The following is a 24592-nucleotide window of genomic DNA, read 5'->3' on the forward strand; positions in this document are numbered from 1 at the left end:
CAGGCCATAGGTCAATGAAAAGTATTTAGTTTACTAAATAAACATAACCATTAAATTAGAATTCTAAATTCATCTGGAACAGTATTGAAAGGTGAGGATGAGTTAGTTAAAAAACTGAGCTAGAAGAAGCTCATATCCTTGAAAGAATGATTGAAAATAGAACTTCAGCCAAAGAGAATGGAACCAGGAATACAGGGTTAAAACAAAACAAAACAAAAACCAAATAGAATACAAGAAGTAAAAGCAAGCAAAGAACCACTGATAAAATATTGTGGAAAATTTAAATAAATAGTCCTTGACAACAGTTATAATAATAAGTCATTTTAATGAAATAAGATGAAAGATAGGAAGGGGGAAATATTGCAGAGCTAATGTCCTTCTATCATTAGAAGACAAGAGAGACAAGACGTTTTAAGATGTTTGAATTGCATGGTGCTGAAAACATCATTTGCCAACATTTAAAATTCAAGAGCTTTCTCCTAAAGAATTGATTTTCTGTTAACTTGAATATACATTTTGTCAATTTTAACTTAATCACTGGGAGATTATACAGAGAATGTAAATTTTCAAGACAACTGAGGGAAGTAGGGGAGCGTTAAACCTGGTCCACCCACGGGGTGCTATGACAGGAGAAAAGTAGGGACAGAGAAAACAAGAAACCACATGCGTAGAAAGCATGAGCACTTCCCATGTTATCTGATCTCCTTTAATTTATTATTCACACCTTTTAGGAGGATGGAGAACCGCTTTTACAACCAAACGGGAAATACAGTGCAAAGGACTCATTTTACAAGTCCTCGACTCAAAAGTAAGCATTTTTCCCAATAGAACTTTGACTTAAAAATGTACTTCTAGGGGCGCCTGGGTGGCTCAGTCGGTTAAGCAGCCGACTCTTGATTTCAGCTCAAGTCATGATCTCAGGGTCCTGAGATCGAGCCCCATGTGTAGCTCTGCACTCAGCGGGGAGTCTGCTTGAGATTCTCCCTCTCCTTCTCCCTTTTCTTCCTCTGCCCCTCCCCCCTCCACATAAATAAATAAATAAGTCTTTTAAAAAATAAAAAAAAAACTAAAAAAATAAAGTATTTCTGTGTCATCTTTCATGACACATCCCCTTTGTATCCACAGTGTCCTGGCTTCAGTGAGTCATTCAGAGAGCATCAGATGCAGATACTCACTCATGTTGATGGCTAAAATAAAGAGGTCAAGGGAGAGTCTTAAAGAAAATCTATGTTTAATAGAAGAATAAAACCAAAGCAGAAAGGAAATGGTCAGAGAGAGGAGAAGATAAGAGTATAACATCACAGAAAACCAAAGCAGAGAAAGCCTGAAGGAGTTCATTTACTCAGTCAAAAACCATCTTCAACTCTTGCTGTGTGTCTGAGCCCCAGGCTATGAGGTTCATCAGGGAATAAGGCAGACAAAGATCTCTGTTCTCAAAGAGCTCTCATTCTAAAGGGAGATGGACGATAAGCACAAACGTAACACGTAAATAGCTCATATCTTAGAAGGTAATGAGTCTATGGAAACATAAAAAAGATGGAACAGGATAAGAGCATCAGGGGTGTCCTGTGTAAGGGTAGGAGGTTTCAGTAGTGAAGGAGGTCTGTGGGCGGGGTCGTCCTCAGTGATGGGATTTGAGAGAAGCTCAGAAGCCATAGGGAAGTGACTGCAGATCTCTGGGGTGACCATTTTCCAGGCAGAGGGAATGCAGAACCATGCGGAGACCTGTGTCAGAAGTGTGCATGGGGTCAGGGATGCACCCGGGCCAGGGTATCTAGAGCAGAGTACAAGAGGGGAATTAGGAAGAGAAGATGGGAAAAAGCAGGGAGTGTCTGGAACCAGACGTCCAGGGGCACTTTAAGCAACTGTAAACACCAGGGCTTTTTCTCTGAGGGAAGTGAAGGTTTAGCAGAGAAGTGGCAAGATCAGACTCGCAGAAAGCAACGTGGTGGCCTCTGTGTTCCCAGCCAACCGGATGAGGCAGAAGGGGGAGGCCAGGGCACCGCTGGCATCTACAGAGGTCAGGTAAGGACGGTTTGGGGGAGGCTGGTAGGAAGGTGTCAGCCTCGGTTGGCTTCTGGATATATTTTGAAAGTAGAGCCAACACAATTTCCAGTTTGCAGGTAATGAATCTCAAGGAAATAGGAGTCAAGAACAATCCGAGGGTTTGGGCTAAGCAGCCAGATGACCTGAGGTTGCCATTACTTTGACACAGGGGAGTGGGTTTGGAGGGAAAGGTCAGAAGTCCATTTTAGACCTGCTGAATATAAAGATGTTCATTAGATATCCACGTGGCTATGTCAAGTAGGTGACGGGGTGTGTGGGTCTGGGGTTTGGAAGAGCGGTCTGAGCTAGAGAAATTAAGTGCAGGGGTCATGGCTTAGCAACAAGCGTGAATTAGCAGACACACATTAAGGGTGTTTGGGGAGGAGGGAGTGAAACTGTGCAAACGGTCAAGGACAATCAGCCCCGAGAAGAGATGATTGCAGTTGCCCAGTGGGCTTTGAAGTCAGCAGAAACACAGAGAGTGGAGAAGCGGGGGTCCGGGGGTGGCTGCCGTGAGCGCAGGGACCTGACAATGTGTGTCGTGCCGCAAAGCACTTCATTCCCTCTGAAGTCCTTCCCTCCCCAGGGGCTGAACCCAGCAGATGTGCCTCACGTTTCAGCCTCACCCACCACCAGTTTCATGAAATATACTTAGGAGTAGATATTTTCCCAGAAGGTTTATAAAAATATAAAGAATATATGTGAAATGTGTGATTAAAATCAGAAGTCATGCTTTCTCTCTCTCTCTTTTCTCTTTCTCTCCCTTTTTCTCTGCAAGTCTCCTTAGCAGAAGAAATCAGCATTGGGATACTTGTTGACCTAAATGATGCCAATTTGTTAATGAAAATGTCACTTAGTAGCCCTTTATGTGTTTTATGTATAAGAAATATTCTGTGAAATATCCTGCCATTCTGTAAGCTTTGGTTTCAATCATCTGTACTTAGTTTTCAGGAAGTTGAAAATTGAGGCATTTTTAAAAAGATGTTATTTATTTATTTGAGAGAGAGAGCACAAGCAGGGAGGAGGGGCAGAGGGAGAGGGAGAAACAGACTCCCCACTGAGCAGGGAGCCCAACACAGGGGCTCAGTCCCAGGACCCTGGGATCATGACCTGAGCAGAAGGCAGACCCTTAACGACTGAGCCACGCAGGTGCCCCAAATTAAGGCATTTTAAAGAATTGTACTTCTTGCCCGTTTTGTGGCTGAGATGGGGGAGGAGGCAAATTCTATTTCAACATATACTTGGAGATTCTGATGCAAAATCATACAGCCTTTTTTCTGTAAACAATGTCAATTTTTAATGAGGAATTATTTTCGTTCTAACCCATATTTCAGAAGAAAAGATAACCAGTCAACCAAATGCATTATTAGGGTTCCAGTGCCCCGTTGTCCGAAGTTCACGTCCCTTAGAACCCTCTGCATAGACCACAAGTATTACAAGTCTGGATGGCAAGTTTGTAGCAAGATCGTGTGCCTTATCTCCTCATTGTAAAACAACTGGAGAAGTATAGCGACAATCATTTTTACACAGTTCTTTTCGTTGGTGTGTTGGCAACAGCTTCTTGTTTTCCTTAGGAAGAGTGTTGTTCATGTGTGAGCCTTCATTAACTCCAAGTGAAGTGGTGAAAATATTTATCCCTTTAGAATAGGCTGCATCTTTTTAGCAACTCATGAAAAAACAAGTACTAATTTACACTATTTACCAAGCTGCAATGCTTTAAGAGCACTACTTAAAAAGCAAAATAAACTTCATTTACATTAAAAAAAGAAAGAAAGAAAGAAATACATGGTATGGAGCTGTGTTTCAGAGTCTTAGAGCAAGTTGAGAAAAGAGCTCTATGGAAATCATCTGCAGTCTGGGGGCCGGTAGTGAGACACCCAATTCTCACCTTTCTCATCTTAAAAATGAAGGATTTTAACGAAATGGCCTATAATTTCCTCTCTGGTTTTTATCTCATTCCCTATCGTATTCTTATCTTGGTATCTCTCAGAAAAAATTCCAGTGGTCATCTTGGAAAAAGTTATTGATTTGGCTAAATTCATGATGCTTTGCTCAGAATATAAGGATTTTTGACAAAACAAAGTATGAAATCATACTATTCGATAGTCTTATTTAAAACACAGCATATAAAAGTTTTCATAGGGGAAAAAAAATCTTGTGAAACCTGTATGGAAAATTCCATAAAATATTCGTGAAATGCATCAGAGGCTCAAACAGAGATGCATCTTGCAAAATTTAATTCAACTCAGGTGAATTTCTTACGACAATACCATTCAGATATTCTGTCTGAAAAATGCACCATTTTAGGGACCCCCTGGGTGACTCAGTCTGTTAAGCATCTGCCTGTGGCTCAGGTCATAATCCCAAGGTCCTAGGATCTAGTCCTTGCTCAGCGGGAGCCTGCTTCTCCCTCTTCCTCTGCTGCTCCCTCTGCTTGTGCTCAGTCTCTCTCTGTGACGAATAAATAAATAAAATCATTTAAAATAAGAGAAAGAAAAATGAACCGTTTAAGCTTTCGCTACAATTAAAAGTATTTCATAAGAGTTAGCTTTTCTTTAGGCCACAGTAATTTCAGAGTGAGTGAGTTGAAAACATATACACAGCAGTGAACATCACCATGGTATTTAATTTCACAAATATTAATTTAATGAATCATCACATCAGTCCTATATGGTAAATAAAATGTTTATGTTGTTTCTTATCCAGGCTTTTATCCCAAGCCCCTAGCACAGTGCTTGAAATATAGTAATCGCTGAATAGATATTTGTTGAGGGAATGAGGATCACTGGTAATTGTTTGCCAACTGAGAGGAGTGGAATTATTTGGAAGGAGAAGGCTGGCTGACAGGGTGGGATGGAGCGTTCAGCTTTTGCACCAAGGCTGGGCGGGGTAGGGGCAGGATGCTGGACACCGGGGATGGCCATCTATCCATCTACCCTGTCAGGATGCCACCACGGGAATGAGGGCTCTTTGGTTTTCCTTCAGGATCAAACTGGAGTCTGTTTAGCTGCATCTGTCATGTGTGTCTGTCTAAAACAATAAAACTTTCAAAACTTGAAATCCAAGACGGTACCTTTAGATCCGAATCTTGTGTGTATAACGCTTGCTTTTGCTAAGATGGCTGGACCCCTGGTACCACGGTCCAGACTTTGATAATCAGGATCATCGGTGTGGGGCAGTGGGAATGTGGCTCACTCTTCAGGGGCCGAGAATCCGCATCAGCATCCTGACTTCGACCACCAGTAGCTGAGCAACCTTAAGCAAACAAATTTCATTCTCTAAGCCAGAGTTTGTTTATTTGTAAGTTAAAGAATGGTCTTTCTGCCCTGCTGCGAAGGTCAAATGCATTTTTTTGTGTGTGAACTGTAAGATGCATATAATTAAATGCATTGGTTTTCTACTGCCATGCAACAGATGACCGCAAATTATCAGCTTTAAACCACATGACTGCAGTCAGAAGTCCAGGTGTGCCCCATCTGGGTTCAATACTCAGAGTTTCTCAGGCTGGAATCAGAGTGTCAGCTGGGGCTGGGTCCTTGTCCTCCAGGAGCAATCGGATTCGCGGCAGAATTCAGTTCATTAAAGCTGGGGGGCTCATGCGGTGTTTCTTTTTCTTTCCTTTTCTTTCTTTCTTTCTTTTTTAAGATTTTACTTATTTATTTGAGAGAAAGAGAGCATGAACAAGGGGAGGGGCAGAGGGAGAGGGAGAAGCAAACTCCCTGCTGAGTGTGGAGCCCAACGTGGGGCTCGATTCCAGGACCCTGGGATCATGAGGTGAGCCGAAATCAAGAACTGGACGTTTAACCGACTGAGCCACCCAGGCACCACTCATGAGGTGTTTCTTTAAGGACAGCTGCAAAGTGTCTACTGTATGTTTATCTCTTAGGGCTCACCTGTTTGGGTCAGACCTACTTAGGAGAATCCACCTTTTGATTAACTCAAATTCAACTGATTAGGGACCTTGAATATATAAGCACAATCCCTTGGCCATATAAAGTTGACATACAAAGTATCACAGGAGTGGTATCTTGTCATACTCATTCGCTCTGCCCACACCAGAGGGGAGGTGGTTATATATGACATGTACACCAGGGGGCAGGAGTCATGGGGGACACCTTCAAATTCTGCCTGCCACAGTGTATGATACTGCTAGGACTCATACCATTTGAATATGTATTTTTCATACTATGTCCTTATTTAATAATTTCACAGAGCTTATGAAGTTGTTCCTTGGGACAAGATGCTACCACCGAAACCCGATCCAGAAGAAACAACAGTGGAAAAAGCTGCTGACCTGATTTCACAGTGTTTTACACTGAAAAGATATGAAGGGGCCCCATCAATAACCCAGGTCAGTGATTAGGGACCTCAATTACATGTGCATAATGCCTTTTCTCATATATAACGTTGCATTTTTGCAACAGTGCATTTATTTCTAAACTGAAGCCCAAAACTTGAATATTCATTTTATTGTAAGAAACATGGAAAGAACATGTAAATATATACATTTATGGACTTGAAAGTGCCATAATCAAAAAAGTCATCAATAACCTCAAATACTGCAATGCTACCTGTATTGCACTTTTTTAAATTTTATTTAAAGACTCTGTCTCAAAAGTCCTTTTCAATGACTGTGTTTATTTTAAAACTGCACAAGGAGGACTGAGGGATGGAGAAATAATTATGATTCCATCAGAGAACCTGTGTTGAGAACAGTTCTTGAAATTGAACCTAACCTCTGCACTCTGAGACAGAATGGGAAAACCCATGAATCATAGAGCTCTTATTTCTAGCAAAACAAAGCATAGTTGGTTGTCTCCAGAGATGTATGTTTTCATATTTATTTTATTTTATTTTATTTTATTTTATTTTATTAAGAGAGAGAGGGCGGGGAGGGGCAGAGGGAGAGAGAGAATCTTAAGCAGGTCTGCGCTCAGCACAGAGCCTGACATGGGGCTCGATCTCAGGACCCTGAGATCATGACCAGAGCCAAACTCAAGAGTTGGACACTTAACCGACTGAGCCTCCCAGGCGCCCCTCTGTGTTCATTTCCAAACATCAAGAGTTTAGCACGTGAATTATTGTATCCACATCACAGCCAGGGTACTTTTCCTAAAGTGTGAATCGCTTCATATCACTCCTCTGATTAAAACCCTTCATTTTTGAGAAAGTGAAATCCATGCTCTTTGACAGGACATGTCCCCCGTCCTGTTATTTGCCCATGACCCCTCCTCAGCCTGATCCTTACCTTCCTGTTCCTCTTGCTCCTCAAACCCCATCCTCCGAACAAACAGTATTCCACTCCCTTCGGCATTCCATTTTTTCCCAGCTAAGTCCCATGAATCCTTTGGGTCTTAATGTCGGACCTCACTATTGCCCTCCCAACCCTGGCTCTGTGCTTGCAAAGCGCCTCCTACTTGCATTGAATCTCTCATCCTTTCGCTCTGTTCCTCATCCCTTGGAAGTCTGACAAGCCCAGGGACCACCTCTCATAACAAAGCTCTTTCCTATGTAAAACACATAGCACTAAAGAGGAAAATGATTATATACAAATATGGTGCTAAACACGGACTCCTAAGAGGTTCAGAACCACAGGGTAAGAAGCCCACATTATTTTGAAAATCTGTCAGCTTTTACAGAGCAAAATGGCAGCAAGAGAGAAACAATGTGGCTCTAATATAAAGTCTCGGCACAGGATTTGCCCATAGAAACTAAACTAAGTCGGAGGACAGAAAATGTGCCTGGATTCTTACAGCTGTTTTTAAGGATCTCTCAACTACTTAAAAATATTTTTATATCTTTTGAAAATTGGTCATTTTTAAACATATGCTTTGGCATCTAATTATGCCAGAACCCAAAGTCCTTCCCGGCAAGATGAGGTTCAAAGCTCAGGGTCTGGATGGGGCTGGAAAGGGGAGACCAGCCTGGGGCTGCAGAGGGTGGACAAAAACAGAGCCAAGTGACCACAGGTTCTGAGATGAAAACCAAAATCAGACCTTTCACAGGGCTTCAGTCTATAGGAGGTAGATGATGAGGCAGATTCCAGCTGTGTGAAAACTAATGGAAACTAAGGGTCTGAGGGCAGAGCAGAGACCAGGAGGGGCTCTGGGGCAAAGCCCTCTGCTGCTAAGCAGGTTTGGAGAGTGCTTTCCATTGGAAGCCTGGGGCTTGCCTATGATGTGGTGGGGACGGTTAAGAGCACAGGAGCTTATAGACAAGACATGATGTGATTTGTTCATTAAATATGTCATTCATTTTGTTGCTGATTTTAGATGGTTGGTGGACTCTGGGACAGATTTCAAACAAGATCTTTCTTGACACCAGTCAAGCCAGTTACTTTGTAAGTTTTATCCCCCTGTGTTCTCATCAGTAAATTTTTCACTATCACAGATCTCTCGCTGATATGTCTGGTGCTCCCGTCCATGGCTTATAGAGGGGGTGAGGGGCATATCCTCTGGAGAACATTCCAGAGACCTCAGACTTCCATCCTTGTGACGGGAAAGAGAACCCAAGTCCCATTCACTTGCTCAGTGTTGCCTGCTTTCTCTTGTTTTCTCTTAACCCTCCTTACAATTTAGACTATGAATGGGCCGTCTGGGTGGCTCAGTCAGTTAAGCGTCCGACTGTTGATTTTGGCTCAGGTCTTGATCTCTGGGTCCTGATATTGAACCCTGCGTCAGGCTCCTGCTGAGCGTGGAGCCTGCTTGAGATTCTCTCTCTCCCTCTGCCCCCCGCCCCACATTCTCTCTTTAAAAAAAAACCCACAAAAATTTAAAACCATTTAAAAATAAGGAGTGCTTTATGAATAAGTTGATCTGAAGAATTATAATGTTGTGAAATCCATGGACTTCAAGGGATTGTAACATTTCTATCAACTTTTGCATCAAGCAGTTATTTTGTGTTTTATTTTATGCTAGAAACTATGGTTTTATTATTAATCCTTCCACGTAAGTAATTTTGTGCATGCAGTCTAAAAAAGCCTGATGTTTCTGTCTTCGAAAATGTCACTACTTCTTCCTATTTTTTGTTCTCACTACAACCCACATCCAGGTTATCATCTATTTTTATTTTTTAAATTTATTTTTGAATAAATAATTGAAATTTAATATATACAAAACATACAAATAAGAATATGATGCAATTTATGTAGCATCTCCCAGTTTTAGAAATAGAGCATTACCAACACGATGGAGAGCTTCTCTGTTCTTCCTTAGGGATCACTATTATTCTGGATTTGATGTTTCATATTTCATACCTTCCTATAATCCTTTAAAACACATGTATTCTTTTTAACCAAGATATGGCATTGTGTTCCATGGTTCTAAACTCAATATAAGTGGCATTATATATATATACAACTTGAACATTTTTGTTCATTGTTGTGTTTGTGAGATTTATCCAAGTTGGCATTTAGATCTCTAGGTGCTCACTTTCCTTGCTGGATAGTCTTGCATTGTATGGATATACCACAATTTATTTATCTATTCTTGTAATTTAATTATTTTTTGATTTTATTGCAGTTGGAAACGATGTCCCCATTTCTTCATGTACTCAAGCACAAAAATATTTCTAGATTTTATATACATATTTATCTCTACCATTGCTGCATCAAGAGGGTGACTTCCTTATAATCTAGATATCGGCACATTCTGCTCCAGATGCGTTCTACCTATGGGCTAAACCATTGGCAATGCTTGAGTTCCCACCACTGCACATCATGGCCAGCATTTGGAATTTCAAATTTAAAAAAATTCTAATCTTATGAGTATGAAATTGTATTTCATTATCATTTTCACTTACATTTACCTGGTAGCCAATAATCATTTTTTTGTAGGTTACGACTCACTTGGGTGTTCGCATCTGTAACTTACCTGTTCATATATTTTTCCCCATTTGCAGTTGGGTTCCTTGTCTTTTATGTATTAATTGTATAAATTTTTATGTTTACTATTCTGGAAAAAAATTCTTTATTGGTAATATGCATCAAAGTATCTCCTTTTCATCTGTGACTTTTCTGTTTTATACTGCTCTTTGCTGAACTGAAGTTTTGAATTTTAATATAACTGAATTCATCAATATTTTCTTCCATGTCTTATTATTTTTATGGACTTTTTAATAGATCTTTCCCTACCCAGAAGTAATATATTATTCTTCTTAACTTTTTTCTAAAAAACACTTTGCTTTTCACATTTATTTCTTTAAACCACTTGAAATCAACTTAGGTTTAGGGTGTGAATGAGGGATCCATTTCTCCACATGACTGAACAATTACCCTAGTGCAGGTTAATGAGTAGACTCTACTAAGTAGTTTAATGACTGAAGTGTAGCCTATTGGTTGCAACCCATTGGTGGTGAGTCACAACCACCATTTTGTAAAATTAAATAGAATAGAAAATATAAGAATGAATCATATGGAACTCTAGACAGATCTATGTATTTTGCAAAAAATACTGCAGATGTTTATAAAGAATCATGTAAGACAGAGATAATGCATAAGAAAAGCACATGTCCACAGTGAGATTATTCTATCTTTTCTTTCCTAGAGATTCGATCATCACCTCAATGGGAAGGTTAATCTTGTACATTTAATTTTATATTTACCTAATCCACAACTAATTGCTAAGTCCAGGAGATTTTTAACTGTAGTCGGCAAAATTAATGAGAGTTCTTGATAAATTTCAGTTACGGAAAAATAATGTCAAACACAACATTTTTCAAATGTTTGTACTACGTCAATAAAACCAGCTTATATTGCCCTTTAGAAATGAATTTTTATATCAGTAAGAGAAAAAAGAATAATGAAGTGAAAATAAGCAAAATCATAATCACGTTTAACTGTTGCATCTAGTATTGCAAATGGTGAAAATATTAAGAAGAATGTTGTCTTGTCAGCAAATGTAGATTTTCTCAAGCCATATTCTAAAAATAATGTGTAAACTTTTTGATAAAGATTATTTAAAATGTTTTGCCAAATGTGGAATACATCCCAATATAAAAAATAGATTCCAAGGTAGAAGTTGAAAGGTAATAATTTTTTAAAGGTTAAGACACTCACAAAATATAAAACTCATAAACACAGCAAGCTGAAACTGTTGGTGGTCACAATCAAATATCTTTTAAAAGAACAAAGATGCATTGGGTGTTATATGCAAACAATGAATCATGGAACACTACATCAAAAACTAAATAAATAAGTAAATAAATTTTTTTTAAAAAGTACATTTATCTAACTAAAAAAATAAGTAAATAAAAGAACCAAGATGCAAATCATTGGTGCCAACTCTTACATTATGCGAGTACTAATAAGAACACTTTATTAGCATCTTTTTATTTATATATCATGTGGTGAAATAGCAAATAGTTCACCCAGATGATAAAATTTGTATTCCCGTTTATATGAATCCATTGCCTTTTTAATTTTTTTAATTTTTAATTTTAATTTGTTTTTTAGAGAGAGAAGGGGGGAAGGGCAAGGGAAAAGGAGAGAGAGAATCTCAAGCAGGCTCCATGCCCAGCACAGAGCGTGATGTGGGGCTCGATCTCACGAGCCTGAGGTCATGACTTGAGCTGAAATCAAGAGTCAGATGCTTAACTGATTGAGATACCCAGGTACCCCCATTGCACTTTTTAAATAGGAAATCATTTGATCAGTGAAAAGCTATATGTCTTAGTCAGTATTGCCATGTCTCCAAGCTTTTGAGAGTGCCGCTCACCCTGACCCTTCCTCTATGCAAATGTTGCTCCTAGGAGCCCACACTAAAACCTATAATCGAATGTCTATGTGGCTCAACTCATAATGCCCAAACCTAGAAACCACCAAGATATCTTTCAACAGGCCAGTGGGGAAGTACGTACTGGATAAACATACTAGAGCATACCCTTGCAATGACATACTACTCAGCAATGAAAAAACCAAAGGCAACACACAACAGAGTGTGTGACTCTTAACTGCATTTTACTCAGTGAAAGCAGCCAGACCCAAAGGGTCACATATTGTATGACTCCATTTATATGACATTTAGAAAAGGCAAAACTACCGGGATGGGAATAGAACAATGGCAGCCATGAGTTGGGAAGGGGGAAAGGGATGAATACAGAGAGCCTATAAAGGGAACATTTAGGGTAGTGAACTGCTCTATATGGTTACTTGACTCTGTATTTGTGAAACCAATAGAACTATTCACTAAAAAGAACAAACTTTACCGGGCACCTGGGTGGCTCCGTCGGTTAAGCGTCTGCCTTCAGCTCAGGTCATGATCTCGGGGTCCTGGGATCGAGTCCCACATCAGGCTCCCTGCTCAGTGGAGAGTCTGCTTCTCCCTCTCCCCTTGTTCCTCCCCCCTGCTCATGCTCTCTCTCTTTCTCTCTGTCAAATAAATAAATAAAACCTTGAAATAAAAAAAAGAACAAATTTTCCTGAATGCAAAGTGAAATAAATACATGCATATATGTACCCGTACATGCCAGATGTTGGGGGAATCCAGGATGGAATGCAGATGGTGGCAAAAGAATCTATGTTTCAAATCAGTGACGTAACTACACTTTAGTGGATGGTCCTAAATTAGTTTGGAAACAGTATTTTGACGGAATAACGTAAGGCTAGAGATGAAACGAATTGTATATAAGCCCTGTGCTCTAGATGGTGCGTGCGTCTCCCCAGGGAAATGGGTTGGTGATTCTAACACTACTTACATGTATGGGTTTGAACAAAACGAAATGTTTGCTAGATAACAGGAAGCAGGTTTCACACTGTCAGGAGGAAATACGAATAAGTAAGGAAGAAAGGCTATGCATGAACCCTGTGGCACTGGATTTGATCGGGGGGATCCTAAGAACTCAGGCTTACTGTACTTTATATACAGATAGCAGATGCAGAAACACACACACATGTGGGTCTATACAAGTGCCCACACTCGTGTCCGTCCCCAGCTCTGTCCACTCGGAGGACCCAGGAGCAGGGACACCTACCCCAGCAGCCACAAGCATAACCAACACCCAGGTGTTGGCTTTTATTTTTTATTTTTTTAAAGATTTTATTTATTTATGGGAGACAGAGAGAGAGGAGATGGGCAGAGGGAGAAGCAGACTCCCCCCTGAGCGAGGAGCCAGACTCGGGGCTCCATCCCAGGACCCCGGGATCATGACCTGAGCCCAAGGCAGACACTTCACCGACTGAGCCACCCAGGTGCCCCCAGATGTTGGCTTTTAATCACCACTCTCCAAGAAAAGAAATTTTGAGACCCCTAAAGAAATGGCCGATTCTGGGGCTGGAGCAGGGAAAATACAAAATAAACCCAGAGCTCCTTGTGATGCTATAAATAACTGTGATTTCGTGTGAGTCACAGAACTTCGTGCCCTGGGCTGCTTCCTGTATACCATGGAGAGTTAGACTGGATGGTCACTAGGAGCCATTCAACATAAAAATTCCGTGTGTCTAAGAAAATCGGGGGTCCGGCTTTGCCAGATAGTGCCCGTCCAGTCCCGAAGGAAGCGTACAGCAAAAGGGAAAGCCAAGAAGAAAGGCTCTAAATTAGGGCTACAGAGAGCAAACCAAGAGCAAACCCGACTCCTTGAGAGCTGGAGTCAATTTGTTCTGTTTTTGATTTTCACTTAAAACTACATCTTTAAATCACCTCAGTTTAAAATTACAAACTCTTAGAGGTTAATTCCCATGAGGTATCTTAACACTTTGCTCTTCTTAATAAGAGAAACACTGTAATAATTTGATGCTTATTAAGTTAATGTCAATAACTCCATTGTCCTTATTTTCTCTTTTTCCTAAGCGTGAGTCCAAGTTCCAGAAGCAAATACATTCCTCTTTATACGTAAGTGAGAGTGTTTCTTAATGTCTTAAAAATTACTAGATTTACATCTAAATTGTAGCTGCCTTCAGCTCACTCATGTTTGTAATTCACTGTTTAAGACAACTTACACTTTCGAACAGATTTCTAATGTTTTGCCAGCACACAGCCTACTCAATGTCAGGACTTCCATCACAGATCTGTTAACGATTTTGATAAAAGAAAGAAAGGGGGAGTGGTATTTTTCTGTTTCCCCAAATTGGTTATTTTACGAAGTAAAATACGCTGGGTGCTACTAATATTGGATGTTGTCAACCAGAAAGGCTTTGATACTCGATGCGGAAGATGCAATGTGCTCGCTAACACTGAAGTACAGGAAATGTCTCTTCTTACTTTTCTAAATTTAAATTTGGCTTTCCATAGTTGGCAAAGACTTGCAACGTCCACCGTGTGGGGGTCCTCTCCGCTTTGGGTTGAGGAATAACCTTGTGTTTGAGTCTGTTGGGCTGCTATCCTGAAACGTCACTGACTGGGTGGCTTATAAACAACAGACATGTCTTTCTAACAGTTCTTGAGCCTGGAAGCCCAAGATCTGGGTGCCAGCCTGGCGGGGAGAGGACTCTCTCCTGAGTCCCAGACTTCTCCACCTGTCCTTCCAGGGTGGAAGGGGCACGAGAGCTCTGTGTTCTTAGAAGAACACTAATCCCGCTCAGGAGGGCTCCACCCTCATGATCCGAGCTCCTCCCACCTCCTGCTCCCTCCACCTCCTCCTACCATCACCTTTGGGCATTAGAATTTCAACATAGGAATATGGGAGGAACATAAATATTCAGATCATAGGGCCATGGAACAAAGTGAATCCAAGAAGATGGGTCTTTCACCTTTGCCCTCCCCCTCCCTCATTACTGCTCCATGATGAAGGTGACCAGTCTTTCCAACTAAGTTTCTGTCCCCAGCTGGAGCCCTAGTGGCTCTGGCAGATGCCGGTCTCTGCCCTACCCCAGGCTTGATCCCCTTCTCCAGTGAGGGAGCCAACCCAGGGCTGCAGAGACAGCCTGATTCTTGGCACCAAAAAACACAACCCACCTGTTAACTCCCACTCTGGCCCAAACTTAAGATCATGAGGGCCTGGCAACTGTTACTCTGAACACGGGAAAATCTCTTGCCTTTATTTTTTTAAGGCAAATTTTTCCATCATCATGATTATTATTATTATTAATTTATTTTGCTTTTTCAGTTTTTGATCTATTTTAGCAAATAAGATTTCCTTTGGATGTTAGGACCCTGTTGAAAACCCACGTTTTCTTTCCCTGTCATGTAAACAGTGGTTACGTGCAGTCCACAAATGCTGATGACGTGGACGACCCCTTCGGAGACATCACATCTGTCGCCAAGCCTCGGACCTCTAAAACGCTCTATACAAACACAAGTCGGTGAGTTGCACTCATAATTACTCCCCTTATGTTACCGTTAAGGATGGAACATGGTGATGGGCTTTATCATAAGTGAGAAAGAAAAGACGGCCACCAGGGACATAGCTTAAGAAGAAAGACAGCAGCTGTCTGAAAGCACTTGTCACAAATGAGATCACAATTTTGTGCACTGACTAACCTGGGTGTCTGGATATACATGCATGTGATATATTTTATATTCCACATTTTATAGATATATAAAATATATTCACATAATCTATATAAAATATATTTTATATATTATAAAATTGTATAATAATATACTTATATATATTTACACACTTCTATAATCTTATATATATATATACTTATGTATACTTATACACTTCTATAATCTTATATAATATATAATATAAATATATCACATATATTTTTATAATATACAAATAATATATACAGTAATATATAATACATTATTATATATAATATGCTTATAATATAACATATAACTTATATATAAAACATATATAATATAAAACATAATATAAAAAAGTTATATAACTTATAAGCTATAATATAAGATATTGTATGTAAAATATGTACTATATGATATATAATATTATATAATACACACTACATATCATATATAAATATAAAAATATATTTAACATATAATATATTAAGCTATATAAATATATGTAGCATGTTTATATATAATATGTATATATATTTGCTTTTACCAATGGGAACAGTAGGGCTCAGAAGTTACTTCCTTAGGATCCACCAGACGCTGCTGGATCTTGAAATCCTGCGCTCCTTTCATGATGTCACTGAGTCGCTGAATGTCATGGATATTCTCCCATCAGTTTCTGTGATGACTGACAAACTTGCACATTTCATGCAAGGCCAAACTGTGAATCACGACAGTATTTTTCGATGTTAGTTGATTCCTGTTTTTTTCTAAATGTCAATTGTGCCCATGAGACAAACAATTTGCATTTCTCTGTTGCAGGTTAGATGCAGTACTCTATCCTACAATAATCTCACATTTCCCTATGTTATCTATTCTGTCTATGTAATTTTTTTGACTGCTTGGCCGAACTATAAAATGTGTTTCAAATCTAACTTCAGTTTTAAAATATAGTTATGTAAATTATCTCACTTAAATCTCTAGATAAGGCACCCAAAGGAAAAGACAAAAGAGCCTATAAAATTCTCCAGGTACCGTGTTAAGAACTGGTAACATAAAGATAAAAAAGACAGAGACTTTGCCCTGGCGTACCTTAAGAATCTGATGGGTGGATAAGAGCTGTACACAAATAATTATGATATAAAGCAGGATGAAATAAGTCCCCGAAAATGTTAGCTTCGTGTTTTCAAAGCTCAGGTGCACAGAGAGATACTTTCACCCGTGGGACCCGAAGGCTGCCTGTGACGTCTGAGCTAAGTCTTGAAGGATTCATTAGTGTGATTCTTCCTCAAAATTTGTAAGGAAATTAGTGCTATTAAACGTAGTAATTCTAAAGGTTTTAAAAAAAGGACATGGGGATGAAACCAATTTAAAAATATCCTACAGGTATAAAAATTTAATACTGTTTTTCTTTTGAAATGTATCTTTAATTTTTGAAATATTTTATGAAACATTCTTGCCAAAGAGTCGAAACACTCTCTTGGGTCGTTCTTCAAAGACAGTGAAGATCAGCCTGGCAGCATTTTAAGAATTTGATGTAAAACATACTGTCTAAGCTGAATAACTCTGGGACCGTGCCACTCTCCCTGGTCTTGCTGTTGATTTCTGTTTTTAAGGAAATGAAAGTATGAGTGGATCTCGGAAGAGAATTGAAGACATTAATTGTATTTGTGCGATTTGGGCACTAGAGGGCCACCAACCTTGCAAAGTTTCTTCTTTCCATCAGCTTTCAGTTTTTCATGTCATCTTAACCTTTTAACACAAAGAAATGCTTTGCACTTTTATTATGAAATATTGATAGATACTAAAATATATAGTGTCCTATGTAACATAGAAAGTAAAATAACACATAAATGCATGTGTTTTCCTGCCTAGATAAAGAGATAATATTTTACTAATTATCTTTTAAGCCACTTGTTTGTACCTCCTAACTTCATCACCTGGGTCCCCTTCCCAACCCAGAAGTCATCACCATCAGACTGCATGCTTATCCTTCACTTACTTTGCTTGGTAGTTTTACTACATACATACAGATCTCTAAACAAAATCCTTTGTTGTTTTTACAAAACCGCATTGAGCTAAAAGACAACATCGTATGATTCCATTTGCATAAAATCCCAAACCCAGGAACACATGAACTTAACTACCTTTGTGCCAAGTTCAGAATATAGAGTGCCGTTTTATTCCAAAGCAAATATGACTCTTCCCTTATTTCCTCATCTTAAACTTTCTTAAAGGAAATTGTCTTCATGATATTATCTTCAGGATTCTCCCCATAATTCGTGAGACTTAATCATGGTGGGCGAGCCCTGTGGCTCCCCACTCCTTCAACAGAAGCCAGATTTCAGATGCTCAAGGCCTCTGCCTCTTCGTTCAGGTGGTTCCATTGTTGGGATCACCAGTCTTCCAAAAGAGTGACTGTCTTTCAAATTGCCTTCCTTAATTTCAGATTTTGTCTTCTGGTTACCAAGTCATCTGACGTGGCCAGGGTTTTTAAAATTGCTGGTGATTGTACTAATTGTTTAAAAAAGAGCTTAAAAAATTATGGTAGAACCGAATCTGATCGTTATGGAAAAAAAGTATAGAGAAATTGGTCATAAATATAACCACACTCTCACACAAACCATTATTAAGATTTTGACATAGTCCCATCAGTCATATGAGCTTTTAGTCTTGCTTTCATATGTTTATTAGCTAGGGTCATATTACATTTAAAATTTTTACCACCTTAGCATTACAACAGCATCATAGTTACATTTATTATGCACTCATTATAATTCTTATTTGTGTAGATGTGTTTGTCATTGACTAGTTCACTTGATTGGTGACATATGCAAATTCTTTGCATTTTTTTGTTATGATAAATACTGCTACCAAGCACTTTGTTATGTGACTCATTTTATGAGTTGGGATCTTTACTTAAGGGAGACTCCTCGAAGTGAATTCTGCAGTCAAAACACAGGAACATTCTTAAGCATGTTGCAAACTCATTTTTTTGGAAATTTTATATAGATTTACAGAACAAGTATTTGTTCTTAGTATTTGTGCCCTCCTTTGATGCTGGTGTTAAAGCTTACCAGACATCTTTTTTTTTAATCTCTCAAATCTTTTCACTGTAAAAATAAATCAAATATTTTTAAAGTGCAGAAAGTAAAATGTCTTTTCCATTTTCAACCCCAAAATTAAAAGCTTGATATATTTTTTACTCTCCCACACACACATGAGTGTCTGAAAAGTATAGGTCCCTGTGGATTGTTGTGTGCATACATGTGTGTGTAAAGTTGAAATACGCAGTGCACATTCTCCCTGACACTATGCAGGACTATTAAAATCTTTTTAATGGCTGCCTGATATTCAAACAAGGCTATATTATAGTTTACAGAGGCCAAGGACTTAGTACACATTTTTCCTATTGTAAACAATGTAACAATAAAATACCTCCACATACACCTTTGCACATGTAGAATAAATCCCTAAAAACAGTGTTTTCTTACTAAAATTGAAATATCTTCTAATTTGTGGGAGTGCCCGATTATTACAAAACATTTACAGTTAAGGGACTCAAAATATTAATGCAGTTTTCGTTGTAGTTCCTCACTTGTAACTTGAGAATAGTTTAGGAACTAAGTGAATCCACAATATCCATTGGGTTCAACAGGATATCTTAAAGCTCGGGAAAAACGGCTTTTTCATCCCTTCAACAAACATGTACTGTTTACTGGATCAGGTTACTCTTCAGGAATTAAAAAAAAAAAAGTCACTCCTCACTTAGAATCTGTGTCAAGCAAAAAAAATACAGCAAAGACTAACATAAGGAAACCCCCTTCCCCGCCAAATACGATTTTTTTATCCTTCTCTTGAATGTAAGAGCTATATTCTTTGCAAGAGCTTAATGAACAAGGTTGATGAGAAGTTTGTTTCCTTTTAGTAATTATCTGTGATTCCATGTCGTTCCAAAATGCTTTGCGTTCAAGAGTCATCGGTGCAAAGCACCTAACTGTGGGAATGATATGGAACAACGTACCTGTGCAAAGTCAGGATCCAAGGGCATAAAATTCTGCTCTTTCCTAAGGAAATGCTGGAAGTGGGTTTTCCTTTGCCAATGACCAGCTGTTGGAGCTACGGACCTGGGGTCTTAGGTAATGCCTCTCACCTGGCCCAGCCCCTGGTTTTACCAGCAGGGAAATAGGCTCAGAAAAGGAGAGGTGCCCGCCCAGGTGACACAGCCCAGTGAAGTGGAAGCGGCCATGAACCCGTGCCTCCCGCCCCCACACCTGGTGCTTTCCAGCCACCACTGGCCTGTTTTCCCAAACCCGCCAGGCCCCCCTCTCCCCCCACCGGGCTGTCTTCCACGAGGCTGTAATCCTTCATTTCAAGACTGTACACGGTTTCATATTCACTGTGTCTTCACCTCAGTCATCTCTGCGATGAAGCATTTGCAGATAACCACTGATTGTCCAGAATGGATCCTCAGGCAGGTGAGGGCCAAGGTCTGAGATGGAAGAAGGCGGGGCCTTCCTGTCAGTCACCGTGGTGTGCTGCATCTTTAAAAACAGACACACACACACACACACACACACACGCACACACACAACCTTACCACAACCCAGGTTCAAGAATGAGGCTATGAATAGTAGTTCCTTACCTTAGCCGACACTTCTGCCTTTTCAGACGACTTTCACATCTACTCCTTCATTTGTTTTTCAAAATTGTGTGATGAGGCCAGAGGCGCGGGAACAGGTACGGTCCCCATTTTACAGATGAGGAGGCTGAGGCTGGAGGGCATGATGTAAAGAGCCCCAGAGCACTCATTTCAGGAGAGGCTGAGAGACGGGCCACCTAACCCCCAGGGCAAGCTCATGCCCTGCTCACAAGGACGTGCCTTTGCGTCTGGGGAAGCCTCCATCCAGCCCTGTTGGCATTCGAAGCCTCTGGGTTATTTCTGTGTCCCCTTCCCTTCGGGGAGATTCTAAGAACAGAGGAAAAGCAAGTGTAGGCACTCAATGAGGGTAATAAAATGTAATTCCTGAACAGATCTTGGGGCCCAAATATCTTCCATTCTGAGAAACACAACCCAATGTCCAAAATGATGGTGGTCTTACTTAGATTTCTCACCAAACAGTCAAAACAAGTAAATGCAAGCTCAAGGCCCCTCCTTCTTTTTCTCCTCTAGCTGTGGGCACCCCAAGAATGTTCTGCAGCCCCCTTCTCTCGGCCCTCCCCGAAAGCCCAGCCTTGCCCTTGTCCCACCCCCCTGCCCTGGGCCAGTCTTGACCCCTCCCCCTGCCCTGCCCCCTCCAGGGGAGGCACAGGTCCCCTGACCAGAACACAGTGTGGCTCCCAGAGCTTCAGTTCTGTTGTCTAAGGTCCCATGGCTGGTAGGGGCCACCCCAGGGTTCAATACCAGCCTCTCTGCCCCCTGCCCTCTGACCCCATGCCTCTCTCTTTCTGTATCCTTCTCATACGCCCCCTCCCACCCTCCCCGCTACTTTGCATTGGCGGTCTTCACCCCACTTGGGTTCTTCAAACCTCTACATGTGCATTTAAAAATGTTCTCATTAAGTGAAAGGTGTCAGGAGCAGGCCTGGCTGATTTCTGCCTGGATGTGTACCTGACACCGAACAGCTCTCAATGAAAGACCGTCGAATTGACTTGAACTCGCACGTGCACCCGTGCCCTGAGTAAATGCGACCACTCGGAGGTAGCAGGGCTCTCCTGCCTCTGCTGCGGGCCCTGGTTGTCCAAAATGGATCCCAGCAAGGATGCACCCCTTACATCCAGGCCTTCTGGGTGGGGGTGGTTCTGCGCCCCCGCCAGCTCGAATGGCTTAGGACACATTCCTTAGACTATCTCTAAAACCTCAGGTCCTGCATCTGCACGACAGGCATGATTCTAGGACCTACAACACGGGGTCTTGTGAGGATTAAGTGAATCCATGCCAGTGTTTAATAAAAGAGTGCCTGGGATACAGCCGCTGGTCCAGTGAGCACGAGCCACGTCCAGGGCACAGCGAAGAAGCTGCCTGCGGGCTGAAATCCCAGCCCACGTGCACACGACCTGTGTTCTACACACAACCTGCTCTTCCCACAGTTTCTTCTTCTTTATTTCCTGTTTAGCTTTTAACTACACACCCTCTGTGCTCCCTTTTCTAAGAAGCTCGCTAAGTTCCTTATATTCTAAAATTCTTTATTTTCTATTTTATTTTGCTGGGTTTAACAAAGCCAGTTAGTTGCATATTTAGGCGATAACGTCTTCCCACATACCCGTAGCAAAGAGAATCCTGGTTTACTCTGGGAATCGGAGTACGCCAGAAGGTGTTCAAAGGCCTAGAAGCTATGGAGCAAAGACAAACAATGAAGACTTATCTTATTTTTAAATGAGTTCCAGCTTCTCTCTGCTCTCCTTAAGAGGAGGAGGGGGGTCTTTGAACATGGAACCAATCTGGAAATACATTTAAAAGCCCTTGTCACCCCTCAGCAGCAGGGCTGCAGAGTGTCCCCCAGAGACTATTCTCTTCTTTTTTTTTTTTAAAGATTTTATTTATTTACTTGACAAAGAGACAGCGAGAGAGGGGACACAAGTGGGGGAGTGGGAGAGGGAGAAGCAGGCTTCCTGCTGAGCCAGGAGCCCGATGCGGGGCTCGATCCCAGAACCCCGGGATCTTGACCTGAGCCGAAGGCAGAAGCTTAACGACTGAGCCACCCAGGCGCCCCATGAGACTATTCTCTTCTTGACAGGAGGTCAACGTGTTGCACTGAAGATGGAAAAAATTCCCCCCGTGATGTCCCTGCAAAGGGGGGGGGGGGTAAATGGAATAGATTTAGAAGCGGCGTGGGTGAGGACTTTCGCTTTCAAATATTTGGCCAAATTTCAAAATTGGTTTGTTATGCAACTGAATTCATTTCTTAAGCCTAAGTGGCTTCTCTTTAATGTCTCCTGGCTCGTGGTTTGTTGTTATTGGATGTGAGGTAACACAACATCGTATCATCATGATAGCGTGGTGTGTAATACCACCTCGCAGCAGTAACCTGTGTGCCGTGCGGCACACGGAGCTGTCTGATGTTCTCCGCCAGGCTCTCCTCCCGGTTGGCAGACCGCTCACCTCCATCTTGGCTTCTTAACTGTTCTCATGGAAGGCCGTGACTTTAGAGGCATTTCAATTCTGCAGGTGTTTCAGAAGCAGTGGAAAAAACATCTCATGCAGAGGAAGGGGATTTCCTCTGTAACATGCATGGAAGCTTTATAGAATGTTCGGGGAAAAGACAGACACATGAATAATTTTGCCCCGTTTTTGGTTACCTCTCTGACATACAGCCACACTTCTTCAAGAAAATTCCAGGAAATCCTAAAGGGCACTGCCTAGAATTTGGCAACGCTGATTTGATCACCCAGGTCCCTCCAACAAACCTGAAAATGTAGCTCTGACATGGGGATTTCCAAACTTCGATGCACTGCTTATCTAGAATTATCTCGAGAGCTTTTGAAGACCCCAATTCCCAGGTCACACCCCCCTTACCAGTTAAATCAGAATGTCTGGGGGCTGGGAGTCAGGCATGGATACCTTTGAAAAATCCCCATGAGTTATTCAGTGTGACATTTGGAAGCCACTGTCTGAATATCTTTTCGGCTGCTTGTGCTGGATAAACTTCACATCCTCTACCTATTAGGCTCCTATTTTGTAAATTTCTCATTAAAATCTTAAATTCTTAAAATCTTGTGTTTCAACTACAATTAGTTGAGCCCCTACTAAGTGCTGAAGATTTGCTGGCCGCCTTCACATTCACTGAACCCCCTTCTACCCTGGATGAGCCTTGAAGAGGTGGATGGGCTTCTCTCCCTGCTGCAGGGGGACTGGGCTGGGGTCCGGAGGGCTTCCGTCCCTGGAGGAAGAACTCACAGTTGGTTAAGGGGCAAGTCAGGCGTGGAAGAGAGGCCTGGCTCCCCATGCAGTGGGCTTCCCTGCTCTCTCCCTACCTCATTTTCCTAGTCTCCCAAGATCCAATAAGGTGTACAATTTCTTCTGCGATTACCATTGATGCACGGTGCCTTCACTCTGTTAGCATCAGGTATCCCTGTTTTGCTGCTTGGAAGCCAGGACATCATCACCTATAGTCACAGCAAGGCTATGACTTGTCACTTGCAAGACACAGATGGGGTTTATTAGTACAACTCCTGCCTGGTACATAATTTTTTCTCTAACATTCCAATACTAACAGATAACCATGCATGGAGGGACACCGAGGGACTGTGCCACGATCCACATGTGGGGGGGCATGGAGGGGCTGTGTCAGGAGCCCTTTCCATGCATAAAAGGATCCATGCGTAAAGGTCTGTGCCACGATCCATGGTCCACGAGTGGGGAGCAGGGCACCAAGGGGCTGTGCCTTGATCCACGCCCGGGCATACACCGAAGGTCTGCGCCACGATCCATGTGCGGAGGGAACACCAAGGTCTGCGCTATAATCCACGATCCAGCACGGAGGGACACCAAGGAGCTGCCCCAGGAACAGGTACCTTTTCCCCACCAAAGACGATCAGGCCTGGAGTTTGCTGTCTTTACCCCCTTGCGTGGCTGAGGCAGTAAGGCTCTGAGAGATTACACGTCTGTGGTGCAGTCCTGTGAGCTAATGAGCGGAGTCGTGGGGTTCGAATCGGAGCCCTGACCCTTGAGCCCACACCCACATCCCCACCCCACTCTCCTCCATCCGCCTCCTCACCTGCTGCTCTAAGAACCAACTCCCCCGAAGCCTCCTATTTCAAAACGTTCTCCTAAGGCAAATGGATCCTGGATGTTTTCTTTGGCTTATTGTGTGTGGGGGGTGGGGAAGGCCGTGGGTGCAAGCAGGAGACCCACAGAGGAACCGGTCGTTCGCCCTGGACAGAGGTCTGCTTGCCGCAGCTGTCATTGTATTGCATTTTGTCTGCGCATCCGTCTCGAACGAGGACCAGCGCCCGAGAAATGTCACGCTCCCGAAGAAAAGGCCCAGGGATGGGAAGCGCCAACCACTGACTGAGCAGAAGTGGCAGCCCGTTGTCTTGGCCCTTTCCTCGCTCCTGGTTTATGAACGATGGTGGCGGTCATCCTTGTCCCTCCCAAACACGTACGATGAGCTGAGGTTCTAGCACCCACAGGATGCTAGCAG

General features: G+C 41.7%; 1 protein-coding gene across 1 annotated transcript in view; it reads left to right on the forward strand.

Moving 5' to 3' along the window:
- Window positions 1-24592, forward strand: part of SPMIP7 (sperm microtubule inner protein 7) — a 59880-nt gene that overhangs the window by 28764 nt on the left and 6524 nt on the right. Inside the window, exons 3-7 of the mRNA XM_036101812.2 lie at window positions 732-808; window positions 6259-6397; window positions 8319-8386; window positions 13830-13871; window positions 15173-15280. Coding sequence (XP_035957705.2) covers window positions 732-808; window positions 6259-6397; window positions 8319-8386; window positions 13830-13871; window positions 15173-15280 — 434 coding nt within the window. The remainder of the gene's footprint in view (window positions 1-731; window positions 809-6258; window positions 6398-8318; window positions 8387-13829; window positions 13872-15172; window positions 15281-24592) is intronic.

The sequence above is a fragment of the Halichoerus grypus genome, chromosome 12, assembly GCF_964656455.1.
Source record: "Halichoerus grypus chromosome 12, mHalGry1.hap1.1, whole genome shotgun sequence".
Lineage (NCBI taxonomy): Eukaryota > Metazoa > Chordata > Mammalia > Carnivora > Phocidae > Halichoerus > Halichoerus grypus.